The sequence below is a fragment of the Rhinoraja longicauda genome, chromosome 1 (assembly GCF_053455715.1).
Source record: "Rhinoraja longicauda isolate Sanriku21f chromosome 1, sRhiLon1.1, whole genome shotgun sequence".
NCBI classification, from domain to species: Eukaryota; Metazoa; Chordata; class Chondrichthyes; order Rajiformes; family Arhynchobatidae; genus Rhinoraja; species Rhinoraja longicauda.
In genome coordinates this window covers 87250103-87263313 of record NC_135953.1, presented here as the reverse complement: position 1 = coordinate 87263313, position 13211 = coordinate 87250103, and the positions used below count along the sequence as shown (strand labels likewise).

The 13211-nt window shown below is 40.6% G+C and overlaps 1 protein-coding gene across 1 annotated transcript in view; it reads left to right on the top strand.

The window, feature by feature from the left end:
- The window catches only part of ptpn13 (protein tyrosine phosphatase non-receptor type 13), a 211947-nt gene that overhangs the window by 53160 nt on the left and 145576 nt on the right, over positions 1-13211 (top strand). Inside the window, exon 6 of the mRNA XM_078401914.1 lies at positions 929-1016. Within this exon, the coding sequence (XP_078258040.1) occupies positions 929-1016 (88 nt within the window). The remainder of the gene's footprint in view (positions 1-928; positions 1017-13211) is intronic.

The following is a 13211-nucleotide window of genomic DNA, read 5'->3' as shown; positions in this document are numbered from 1 at the left end:
GTGGACCACTTATGATCTGGCTGGTGCTTCTAAGCACTGGAGTGGCATCATTAAACCACCTCTGCAGCCTTTCAAATCTAATGGCAGGTAAGTGATCCAGTGTCAGCATCTTCTCCCAGGTCAACCTCAGCTTATAATTGAGGTTCTAATTATTCTCAGCCAGAGACGGTGGGGGGGGGGGGGGGGGGGGGTGGGAAGGGGGGGCACATTGTCCACTTGGCTCACACTAACCTGAAGCAAGTGCTCAACTTGGAGCTCTGTTATGACGAGAGATTTGCACGAGGCCGCAGAATGTTCAAAGATGTTTTCAAAGGCATCCTTCATGACATGAGAATCCATGCCCTATGATTGCCCAAAATGGAGGAGAGATCTGGGAAGGCACTGAGCACCCTGAGTGAGGACTGCAGGAATGCTGAGTAAAAACAACAGAAATTGAGCAGAGAACATCTCAAGTAACCCACCCACCAAACGCTCCAGGCACCTATTTCCCCACTTGCAAAATAATCCACAGATTTCCTGTAGGCATTCCTCTCTCTTTAGGCATGTCAGAACCCACAAAACTGGAGTGGCAGCAAGTTATGCACCACCAAAAATGATTAATGAAACAAAACATATTTTAAAAAGCGCCATTAGTCTCAAAAACTTTTTACATGAGGATATGTCTTGACACAACATGTGGAGACAATCTGCAATGAGAAACATCATTGATTTTATTGGTGTGCTGGGTTAAAACTCTTGGCAGCTTTAGTTCTTTCCTTCCCACTGTGTTTCCTTTTTAAAACACTGGGTATCAGTTTAATAATAGAAAACATGAATTGTCACTTTCCATATTGAAACAACTTTTATTATGGAAATTCTGTAAATATAATTTGTGCCTGATCAAAGTGAAAGTGAACTTTGCTAAAGTCTAATGTTTTCTATGTTGCAGCTGAATCAGCTGTCCTTGCATCCAGTTAGCAAGTTAGATCGTAGCCAGGAAATTCGTGATCGACTAAGGGGCAAGGGTTTTCCAAAAGGTGAGTTTGTATGGAGCTCATCCATTGAAAGTGTTTGAGAATAAAGCTAACTGTTGCTTTGTGAGTATCGTCAGCAAACTCAGTGCCTGGTTTCTGCTGCAACGCTCTTTGACAGTATGACTCAGTGACATATGAATTCAATCATGCTCAGTCAGCTTATAAGCATGAATTGTGCAGCAAGTGCTCATTATGGCAGGCTGTGTGTTTCTGATCTGAAGTGGATGGTCACTGCCTGCCATATCAGATGGAGCATTTAACAGATTTCCAATTGGAAAAAATGAGTCGTGTATTGGTAGTTGGGTCTAATTGTGAAGCTGCCTGCCCAATATTTAAATTCCCATGTGACAAACTGGAACAGTCACGAAGCTCCTTGCAGAGCCACTATTTAAAAACAAATCCTCATCTGACCCAGCTACTGGTTGATTCTGACAGATTACTGTTTAAAAATTGTCGACCATTTTCTGTTTGCAAACAAAATTGAAGGTTCTTGGTAGAACATTTAACAGCTAGTTGTAGTGACCATCAGAATGCTCTCCCCATTTCAGTGTCATGGTCATGCCTGCATTTTGCTCAAATATTAATACAAGCACCAAATCCAGAAGGGTATTATTTAAATAGGCACAGTGGCGCAGCTGGTAGAGCTGCTGCCTCACAGTGCTCAAGACTCATGTTAGATCCGGACCTCGGGTGCTGTCTGTGTGGAGTTTGCATGTTCTCCCTGTGACCATGTGGATTTCCTCTGGATACTCCAGTTCTTCCCACCTCCTAAAGACGTGCGGGGGTTAATTGGCGTCTGTAAATTGCCGGTAGTGTGTAGGGAGTTGATGAGAAAGTGGGATAACGTAGAACGACTGTGAACCTGTGACCAATAGTGGTCTTGGACCCAGTGGGCCAAAGGGATTGTTTCCAAACTCTAATCTAAACTCAACTAAATGACGATGTTAATATTTTTTAATGTGCTGAACTAAGAATAGTTCTCGTACAAGCTCCCAGACCTAATGTTGGGTTTTTGATTAACTATCGTAGTCCCTGAGTGAAATGGACCACGGATGCTACATCAAGGGAGACAGAAGGGTGATGAACTTCTGTACTTTGTAGTAGATGACCACAAGCACCTTAAAAGCTGGATACAAACTGCATTGCCTTGATTTCGCTTGGTGGCCTGACATAATTGCAGTGTAGCATTAAAGTAGTCACTGAATAAATAAGATTATAGGAGACCAGACAATTACTCCTGAGCTCCAGAGGACAGCAGCTACATTTCCAATGTCAGTACCTAGAGTGCACCTCATTCTCATACTGATCTGTATATGATAGTCTGCAAGGATGTTGTGGCATTTTGGAACCACCTACTACTGATAAACTCCCGAGGCAAAATAGTATCATTACTTCTAATGTGGAAACAATTAGGTGTGTGGTCAAAAGTTCCATCGTGATAAGCACTGCTGCATTTAAAATGAACCACTGACTTCAGGCTTGATGGAATGCTCTCAATAGATGGCACAACATTCCATAATATGTTGCACCTCACCCTTTCATCAAGTGTCAACATGAAGGGAACATCTTCTTTCAACAAATTATAAATTATAATGTTTAAATTTAAACTATTAAATTTAAATTATAATGTTTTATTCTTAATTGTTTACTGTATGTTGTGTTGTTACTTGCAAGCAAAGCACCAAGGCAAATTCCTTGTATGGATACATATTTGGCTAATAAAATGTATTCAATTCATTTCAATTCAATTGATTTCAAATATTTAGAGCTTTTACGAGGAAGTCTCAACTAGAATGATGAAGGAGAAACTAGTAGAGATTCTATCCAATTTTCAAACTGAGTTTGAAAAAAGGCTTCAGAAAGTGTAAGGTCATGTAATAAAAACCAATGCTGTTGGGGTTGGTCTGGGTGGAGAAATAGCTAAATAATAGCAAGCTTTGAAGAGGCATAAGGGGGTCATTTTCAGACAGGCAATCGGTGCCCAGGTTGTACCACAAGGGTCGATGCTGTGTATTATTGTATACTGCATGTAGAGAAAAAGTTGGCAAATGGAATATGATATTGAAAAACGTGGTTCATTTTGGAAGGAAGAACTAGAGAATAGTATTATTTAAATGAAAAAAAAAATTCAGCTAGTAGGATTTGGAGTCCTTGTACGTGAAAAGCAAAGTGAATACATTAGTGCAGTGGATAACAAGTAAAGCTAATGCAGTTAATGAAATTGGCTTTGTAAAATAGCATCTGCAGTCCCTTTTTTCTATGTCTAAACGAATGAAATGTTGGCTCTTATTTCAAAGGGGTTGGAATATAAAAATGAGAGATTTTACTGTAATTGTAAAATCTCAGAGGCATAAATGAGACCTCATCTAGATTAATGTAAACAATTTTGGTCTTCCTTTTGAAAGAAAGATGTAATTTCTTTGTAGACGGTTCGGGGTGGTTCATAATGATGACCCAAATTAGGAGGAATTGGCCTTATAAGAAAAGTTGATTATGTTGGGACTCATTGGAGTTAAGAAAAATGAGTTGGGATTTTAATGAAACATATAATATTCTTCGGGGGCTAAAAATGGTAAATGCTGAGAGTATGTTGCCTCTCATGGGGGCTCCAGAACTGGAAAGCATGTTCTCAGAAAAATGAGCTGGCTTGAGAGACTGAGATGAGAAAGAATTTCTTCAGAGGTTTACGAGTTTCTGAAACCTTTTGCGGGGATGTCGTGCTGAGATTAGGAACCCAGAGTGAGAGAATAGGAGTTGAACTAGATGAAGTGGGATGCGATGTTGTATTTACTGGGGGAGTGAGGAGATGTGGAGAAATTCCAGAGGTTAAAAACAAATAGTAATTCAGGTATGAACTAGAAGTTAAGAATTTTACCTTGACAACATTTATTTTCCACACTACCAACAACTGGACCTGAGTTCCAAACATTGACCTCTTTCTTAGTTTTTTCATTTTATGTTGAGGATCTAGACATCACTGGCAAGGCCAGCATTTATTGCCATGCCGAGTTGACCTTGAGAAAGTGAGACATTTCAGTGCTTCTGATCAATGGTGACCTCAGTTTTGTTAGGGAGGGTGTTCTATGATTTGGACTCAACAGTAATGAAATTAATAAGTCAGATGGTGTATGACTTTATGGAAAACCTGCAGAAGATAGTGTTCTCAAGTATTAATTGCCCTTCTTATCTCAATGGTGTTTGCTGAAAATTAGAAGGTGCTGTTGGATTACCCTGGATGAGTACTTGCAGTATGTTTTATAGATGGTCGCACTGCAATAATTGTGTGTCAGTGGTGGTGGAAATGACTGTTTAAGGTCATGGATAGGATTACAATCTAGCATGCTGCTTTATTTTTGACGATGTGAAGACTAAAGAAACTGCAAATGTTGGAATCTGGAACATAGAAACATAGAAAATAGGTGCAGGAGTAGGCTATCTAGCCCTTCCAGCCAGCACCGCCATTCAATGTGATCATAGCTGATCATCCAAAATCAGTACCCCGTTCCTACTTTTTCCCCATATCCCTTGATTCCCTTAGCCCTAAGAGCTAAATCTAACTCTCTTGAAAACATCCAGTAAACTGGCCTCCACTGCCTTCTGTGGCAGAGAATTCCACAGATTCATAACTCTCTCGGTGAAAATGTTTTTCTTCATCTCAGTCCTAAATGGCCTACCCCTTATTCTTAAACTGACCCCTAGTTCTGGACTCCCCCAGCATCGGGAACATTTTTCCTGCACCTAGCCTGTCAATAGACAATAGACAATAGGTGCAGGAGGAGGCCATTCGGCCCTTCAAGCCATTCAATGTGATCATGGCTGATCATTCTCAATCAGTACCCCGTTCCTGCCTTCTCCCCATACCCCCTGACTCCGCTGTCCTTAAGAGCTCTATCTAGCTCTCTCTTGAATGCATTCAGAGAATTGGCCAATCCTCTAAGAATTTTATACGTTTCCATAAGATCCCCTCTCATCCTTCTAAATCCCAGTGAATGCACACCCATTTGACCCATTCTTTCATTATATGTCAGTCTCGCCATCCCGGGAATTAACCTGGTGAACCTACGCTGCAACTCTCTCAATAGTAATAATGTCCTTCCTCAAATTAGGAGACGCAAACTGCACACAATACTCCAGGTGCGGTCTCACCAGGGCCCTGTACAACTGCAGTAGGACTTCCTTGCCCCTATACTCAAATCCTCTCGCTATGAAGGCCAACATGCCATTTGCTTTCTTCATTGCCTGCTGTACCTGCAAGTTGACTTTCAGTGACTGATGTACAAAGATACCCAGGTCTTGTTGCACCTCCCCTTTTCATAATCAGATACCATTCAGATAATAATCTGCCTTCTTGTTCTTGCCTCCAAAGTGGACAAAAGAAAGCAGAACACTGGAAGAACTCGGCAAGTCAAGGAGCATTTGTGGAGTCGAAAGGTGTATGTTCAAAATTTCAGGTTAAGACTCAGCACCAAGATTTGACCCAAAATGTCGACATACACCTATTGTCTTCCAGCATTTTATTTTGTCCTTGAGAGTTGTCAGAGCTGCACTTATCCAGATAAGTGGAGAATAATCCATCACGTTGCTGATACATCAGATGGAAGTCAGAAGTCAGTCTGTAAGGAATCACTCTGTAAAGAATCCCAAGTCTGATTGAGAGGCAAGATATTTATGTAGCTGGTTCAATTGAGTTTCTGGTCTATGGTGATGTCCAGGATAACTATAGCCTCTCACTAACTGTACTTCGTTTGCACTTTTGCCCCTTGAGCCGTTTTCCCCTTGAGGCTAAAAATATTTTTTTCTTTGTGCTAATTGCTTACATGAGAGCCTCCAAAGCAGTTTCAGAAAGTCAGAAGGTCACGCCCAAAGGTCGGCAGATGGGATCATTGTGTTACAAACTGTTGCTGGCAGCTGCATGACAACTCCCCTTTCAGAGGCACACTCAGCCTTAAAGTAGTGTAAGTAGCAGTTCATTTCTCACTCCCCAGAGAAGCATATTGCACATGAGAAATTGGGTAATGTAATCTGTAAGCCAATTTCATGACAAATTGCCAACATGAATTTCCCATGGTTCCTGTGTTTTATGGAGAAATCACATTTCTGTGCCAGTATTTTGCTACAAAGATACTGGAACCATGTAAGAAGATGGAGGATATGTCCCCAGTTAATTTGTTGAAAATAAAATTGGTTTATTTGTTTCTAAAGGACATTTTCACAATTTTGTGCATGATCACAGAAGTTTGGAAGAAAACTGAGCTGTGTCTAATTTAACAACACTGCAAATATGACTTAAATACCTGGTTATTCTGCGAAGGCTTATAATCTCTTTATGATTATTCTCAAACTATTAAGTTGTCCATAATTTTTTATTGAAAACGTAATCACATCTCCATTAGTTCTGTTCATCTTAATATTTTGTAATAAAGGAACCACTTGTGAAATCTAAATCTCTCATTGGAAAGCATACAAGAAATTTAAATTGAGAAGGAATGAAAGGGAGACGAGATGTGGAAAGGATTTTTTACTCTGCATGTTGTTTTGGAGAATAGGCAACCTCATGCATTTGGCAGATAGTGTATCTGATGTGTGTGGCAAGTAAAATTTCAAAGACCATTTAATTAGGTCAAATGCTGTGATTTCTCACACTTTTGAACAGATCGTAAAAGTGCGTGTAGAAAGGATTTGGACCCTGAATGTGCTAATTTATGATATCTGGAGGGGGTCTGTGGTTACTTGAAATTGATATCTCATTGGAATGCATTACTCACCATTGCCAGGCACTGTTGGGTCTCTTGTCGGGAAAAGCCATGTTGACATCTTGTTTGTATTTTTCATCTCTTTTGCATATTCCTGGTTTAATATAACACTTTTCAATCTGAATGCTGACAATATCCACACATGGATGTATCTTTTCCACCAGCAAGATCAAGTGGCATGTCCATACTCGAATGGAGCATTATCTCAACTTTTGAAGAGTTCTGGTTTCATCGTTAGTAATTCAGATAAAATAAAACAGTTTGTAAGTCACATTGACGTAATAAACAAAGTAAAACGTTTGGGACCACAATGATATTAAAATGACTAAATTTGGTCGGACATTACTTCTATCCATAATAAATATCATGTCATGCTAATGAAATTGGTGAAATGCAGCATGTTGCTCAGTCTCTTTCAATTCAATTATGTCATAATTGAGAAGAAAAACAGGAAGTGACTCACAAATCTAAGCAGAGTGCAGAGGTGTTGAAATATTATCTTCAAAAACAATGAGTAACTTGCTCATAAGGCAGCAGCTGTATTTTCGGATTGAGGCCCTGCAACAATCCTGTTGCGACCTCTTGACCTGAAAAGTCAACCATCCTTCTGCCCCACAGATGCTGCTTGACCTGCCGAGTTCCTCCAGCAGCTTGCCTTTTTTGTTCCAAATTCCAGCAGCTGCAGTCTCTTGTGCTCTCAGTGATTGTAGGCGGATACATGGCAGATGCAGTTTAATGTAGATAAGTGTGAGGTTATTCACTTTGGAAGTAAGAATAGAAAGGCAGATTATTATCTGAATGGTGTCAAGTTAGGAGGAGGGGGAGTTCAACGAGATCTGGATGTCCTAGTGCATCAATCAATGAAAGGAAGCATGCAGGTACAGCAGGCAGTGAAGAAAGCCAATGGAATGTTGGCCTTCGTAACAAGAGGAGTTGAGTATAGGAGCAAAGAGGTCCTTCTACAGTTGTACCGGGCCCTGGTGAGACCGTACCTGGAGTACTGTGTGCAGTTTTGGTCTCCAAATTTGAGGAAGGATATTCTTGCTATGGAGGGCGTGCAGCGTAGGTTCACTAGGTTAATTCCCGGAATGGCGGGACTGTCGTATGTTGAAAGGCTGGAGCGATTGGGCTTCTATACACTGGAATTTAGAAGGATGAGGGGGGATCTTATTGAAACATATAAGATAATTAGGGGATTGGACACATTTGAGGCAGGAAACATATTCCCAATGTTGGGGGAGTCCAGAACAAGGGGCCACAGTTTAAGAATAAGGGGTAGGCCATTTAGAACGGAGATGAGGAAGAACTTTTTCAGTCAGAGAGTGGTGAAGGTGTGGAATTCTCTGCCTCAGAAGGCAGTGGAGGCCAGTTCATTGGATGCTTTCAAGAGGGAGCTGGATAGAGCTCTTAAGGATAGCGGAGTGAGGGGGTATGGGGAGAAGGCAGGAACGGGGTACTGATTGAGAGTGATCAGCCATGATCGCATTGAATGGCGATGCTGGCTCGAAGGGCTGAATGGCCTACTCCTGCACCTATTGTCTATTGTCTATTGTACTTTGTAGGTGCTGAATGTCACAGCAAAATTCATGCAATTGGATTTTTCTTGCTGTGTAATTATATCCAAAAATAAAGTTATCTTAGCTGTTGTTCTGATTTTCCTTGGCACCTTTCTTAAGAGTGATTGAGTATGGCACAGGAAAAGGCCCTTTGGCCCACCACATCTATGCCAACGTTTTGTGCATCGACACCTATACCATTTGCTCACATTAGGACCATATCCTTCATTGCCTTGCCTATTCAAGTATATGCCTAAATGCCTCCTAAAAGTAGTAATTATATCTGATTCCACCATTTCCTCTAGCAATGTGTTTTAGATATTAATAACTGTAAAAAGACAAAATTATCCCTCTGCCTTTAAATCTTCTTCCTCACACTTTAAACATATGCCCTCTTATTTTTAATACCCCACCCTTGTGAAATGGATTTGGATCAATTACCCTATCTATGCCTCTCATAATCGTATATAATTCTGTCAGTTTACTCCTCAACCTCCTCTAAGAACAGCTTATCTAATCTCACCCCATAACTTAAGTCCTCCAGTGCGTGCAACATCTTTGTGAATCTCCTCTCCATTCCAATCGTTGCTTCCTATTGTGCAATAACCAGAACTGTATACAATACTTAGTGCAGCCAAACCAGTCCAGCATAATGTCCCAACTCTTGTACTCAGTACCCTAAAGATAAACATGCTATCTGACTATTTCAACACCCTAGCTGTTAACCACTTTCAGGGAAACTGGACCCTGGATCTCTATCAACATTCCTTGTTGTCCTACCATTTACTGTATATGACCTATCCCTATTTGGTGATTCCTTGCAAAACAGTTCATGTACTTTCATCTCCAAAAGTCCTACTCAACAAATTCACAACATAGGTTTGTTTCTTCTCTTTATTGTCTCTGAACTTGTCCATTCCACCTTTTGTTTTCCATTGTTCCAAATTTAATCCTACTTTTTATCTCAGACTGTTTTCTTGGGCTGTTTACTTACCTGTGTTACCTTTAACAGAAACCCAGAATAAGCACAAAGAAGGGAGTTGGTTAGGGTTGGGCTGTTTAAAATATGGTGTATTATGTACAAATGAAGGAGAGTCGGTTGGAAATTAACACTAAAAGGGATTGAGGTTTGGGATAATGAGTGGGTGGAAATAGCAATGTATTGAGGGGGAATGATTGGCCTGTGGGTGGGATGGAGGGTTTAGTCTTGCTTGTTGCCTGCATTTTGAGACACTTGAGTATTTTGTGGCGGTTGCACAAGAGTAGAGAGTTGTGTGGTTTGGCTAAAGTGTTTTCTGTAGCAAAAAAAAGTTTACGCTGCAAAAAACATGATGGTTCAATCCTTTTTGAAATGGAAAAATGGAAGTGAGCTTATAGAAACGGAATATGTGGTTAAGATGAAGCAGGGGAGCATAAAGTTGGTAATCCTTCGGTCTGCAGCGAAAATGTTTAGCTCAATTACGACAGTTTTTAAATGCCAATGTAATGTACACGAGCAGAGGTAATAAGGAGCAATCAAATTGTATAGGTTATGCAAGTGCATGAAAACAGAAGGTATCAGAACAGATTTCCAGAAAGAAATTTTACAGACATGAATAGCGATGAATCCTATTTGTATCTGTTTCTGTTTCAAAATCATTGGAACAGATTGAAAGATATTGGGCTAGTAATTATTCAGCGAAACAGAATATTTGGAAAAAAAATGCAATGGCTTGGAGGGCACATCACCATAATGCTGGTGTAGCATTAGCAACAAAAGGCAAAATTCTGCTTACTTGTGACAGTGGGTGTTTAATGGCAGTTTGATGATGCTTTAGTCTTTGGATTCGTTACTCATTTCTGTTGGTGTGCTTTCATAGATGCATAACAGATTTGTTCAGATGATCAGCCAGAATTTTCCTCAGCTGAAGCAGCTAAAATCTCTATTGGTCACAAATATTTTTATGTAAAAACCCAAAATGCAAAAATGAAGGTTTGCACAATATATTTTTACAATATAATATATTGCACAATATATGTTTACACTTTAAGAATTCTGAAATGTTTTGAGGAACAGTGCAGAGTTTTATGCATCCTGCTGTTGTTTATGTAAAAACCAGCAGGGTGCATAATTAAAAAACACAGTGCATTAGTTCAGGTTCATTTCCTTTTTATACTTTCCAGTATTTAAAATGCACAAATCTGTTCACACAATAACCACTTCCTAGACTGATAGTGTTCCAATTTTGCTTTAATCTGTGTTCAAACAATGCTGGCAGCCAGTTTTATTACTATTCTCTGTGAAGACCATAACCAGCAAAATATGAATTTATTAGCACATTGGGGAAGTGGATTCATGGAATGGTCCATTGCATTCATAGCAATTTAGTTGGTCCACTTCCAGACCATCTTTTCACGGCACAGTAAATTCTACCTATCCAATGCTTTTCCAGCTGTCTTGAACATGATAACTTAATATGTTCTCGCTACATGGGAACACCCTCTCTCTATCTACCTCTCTACACCCTCTATACATTTTAATTAACCAATCAAATCTCTTAGCAATGTCCACACTAACAACCTCTGTACACATGACTAAGCTCCCTCCTTTCTGGAATCATTTTGATAGATGTCATCTGCACCTTCTCCAAGGCCTTCACAAGGCCTTTCCTAAAATGTAGTTCCCAAAAATGGAATCAATATTCCACTTACGATTAAAAACATTGTTTAAAAAAATATATTTTGACTTCCTTGGTCTTCTATTCCAAGGCTCCAATTATACAGCCCAGAATTGTCTGTTTTTTTAACTACCTTAACAAACCTGCTGTGCCACTTTGCATGTACAGACATGTAAACACTTGAATCTCTCTGTTCTTGGACCCTGTTTAGATTTGTCCCTTTTAGTTTACACTCGATGACCTGTGGACCCGTTGGGTTCCCGTTGTGACGCCGAACACAGAAGTATTAGATCAAAATGACTTGTCCCATTCACAGTATAAAGTTTATTAAAGTTTATAAAGTGAATAACTTTTAAAATATAATAAAATATATCTCGCAAAAGATAACTTTTATCAGGATTAAATTTCATCTTGTACCTGTCCACATATTGCAGTAACAAAAAATTAAACTGCAGGAAGAACTGTGGAGTTTGTGGAGGGAAATGTTCAGATTATGTTGTCGTATCATGCCTTTATCACCTTCAAGCCTCACTATTAACTACGATCCAAGTTTGTGTCATTTGCAGCTTTGAAATTGTGTCTTGCACAACTAAGTCCAAATCATTAATATATATTAAGGAAAAGTAATATTTCCAGTCCTATAAACAAAATGACAAACACAATGAGTCTGGTGGCATCTGTGGAGGTCAAGAGATGGTTGATGCTTCGGCTTGAGATCCTGCATCAAGACTGCAAGTGTAAAGCAGAGACAGCTAGTATAAAAAGGTTAGGGGAAGGATGAGGCAGGAGCTGGCTTGTGATAGTGGATCCAGGTGAGCAAAGATTGCCAGGCGGATGGAGCCAGGTGAGAGAAAGGAGGGGAAGAGAGAGCGACAGTGGTGATGAATGGAGAAAACAAAGTTCTGCAGATTACAGAGTATGAGAAAAATTACGGTGATATGTGAATCCAGAAAGGGGGAAGTGCTGGGCAGATGGGAACAGTGGGATGGTGCGATGCGGGGAAAGGGAATAGGGGGCCTAGTGAGTAGAGCATGCGGGTGATAGGCAGACAGAACAAAGTGGGGAGGGGAATGTAACTATGTCACAGCGGGCTGATGGAATGGGGAGCCAGTGCTCCAGATCCCAGTATTTGCAGTCTCTTGTTTCTCCAGAGTTCTAGTCCTGACCTTTGGGGGATTTCTGCACATCCTATCAGCCAATCCTTGCACCGTAGTTCTCTTTCCTGTTACTGAGCCAAAACTCTGTGTATTCTGCTCAGCCCCTTTTATTCCATTAAGCTTGATGTTGCCTATTATTAGCATTTTATCAGATGCTGCTTGGAAATATTTTTTGGCACATGAACTCATGGCCCTTTATTTAATTTAATCATAAATCTACATCAGGATAACCAGAGCCTATTTGGCTTTATGTGGAGCTGTGCAGCCAAACAAGGAGAGGGGAAGACAGCAGATTGTGTTGCATCCGGCAGGAGATGAAGAGAGACTGGACACATGAAGCTAATCCCCAGCAATGGCCTGGATTCATCTTGCCGGCCAGAGTGCGGCCTTGAGCACTATATCTCAGTGCTGAAGGCACCATTCACCTCAGTCCGCCCAATGACAGCCTCATGGGCAATTAATTGCTGTAATAGTGCTAAAAGTGGACAGAGATTTGTGCCTGGTTCCCAGCACAGCAGCATGGAGCAGTGGGGAAGTCAGGAGTTTGTAGCAGTCTCCACTCAGCAGCCTGTCAGTAACATATTCCCTGTGTATAAAGTGATAATGAACCCTCTTTGCAGATTTAGTTTAGAGCTCTGGTTCCTGGGAATACATCCAGGCAACGGAAGCAACGCAATGGTTTATTTTCCTTAATCAGCATTGCCACTCCCCCTCATTCCCTTTCCTTTCTTCCCAGGAATCCTTGTATCCACACGCATTTTAAACTCATTCCTACCCTTTCATTACGCTAGATGTTTGTTGTTGCCATAACATTGTAATCCCACATGGTTAATTTTGTCTGCAGCTTGCCGAACTTTATACTGCAATGCTTAAACTTGCTCTGCACATATGTCACATTTTAGAGTCATACAGTGGGGAAACAGGCCCTTCGGCCCAACTTGCCCACACCGGCCAATATGCCCCATCTACACTAGTCCCACCTGCCAGCGTTTGGTCCATATCTCTCTAAACCTGTCCTATCCATGTCTAAATGTTTCTTAAATGTTGCAATAGTACCTGCCTCAACTACCTCCTC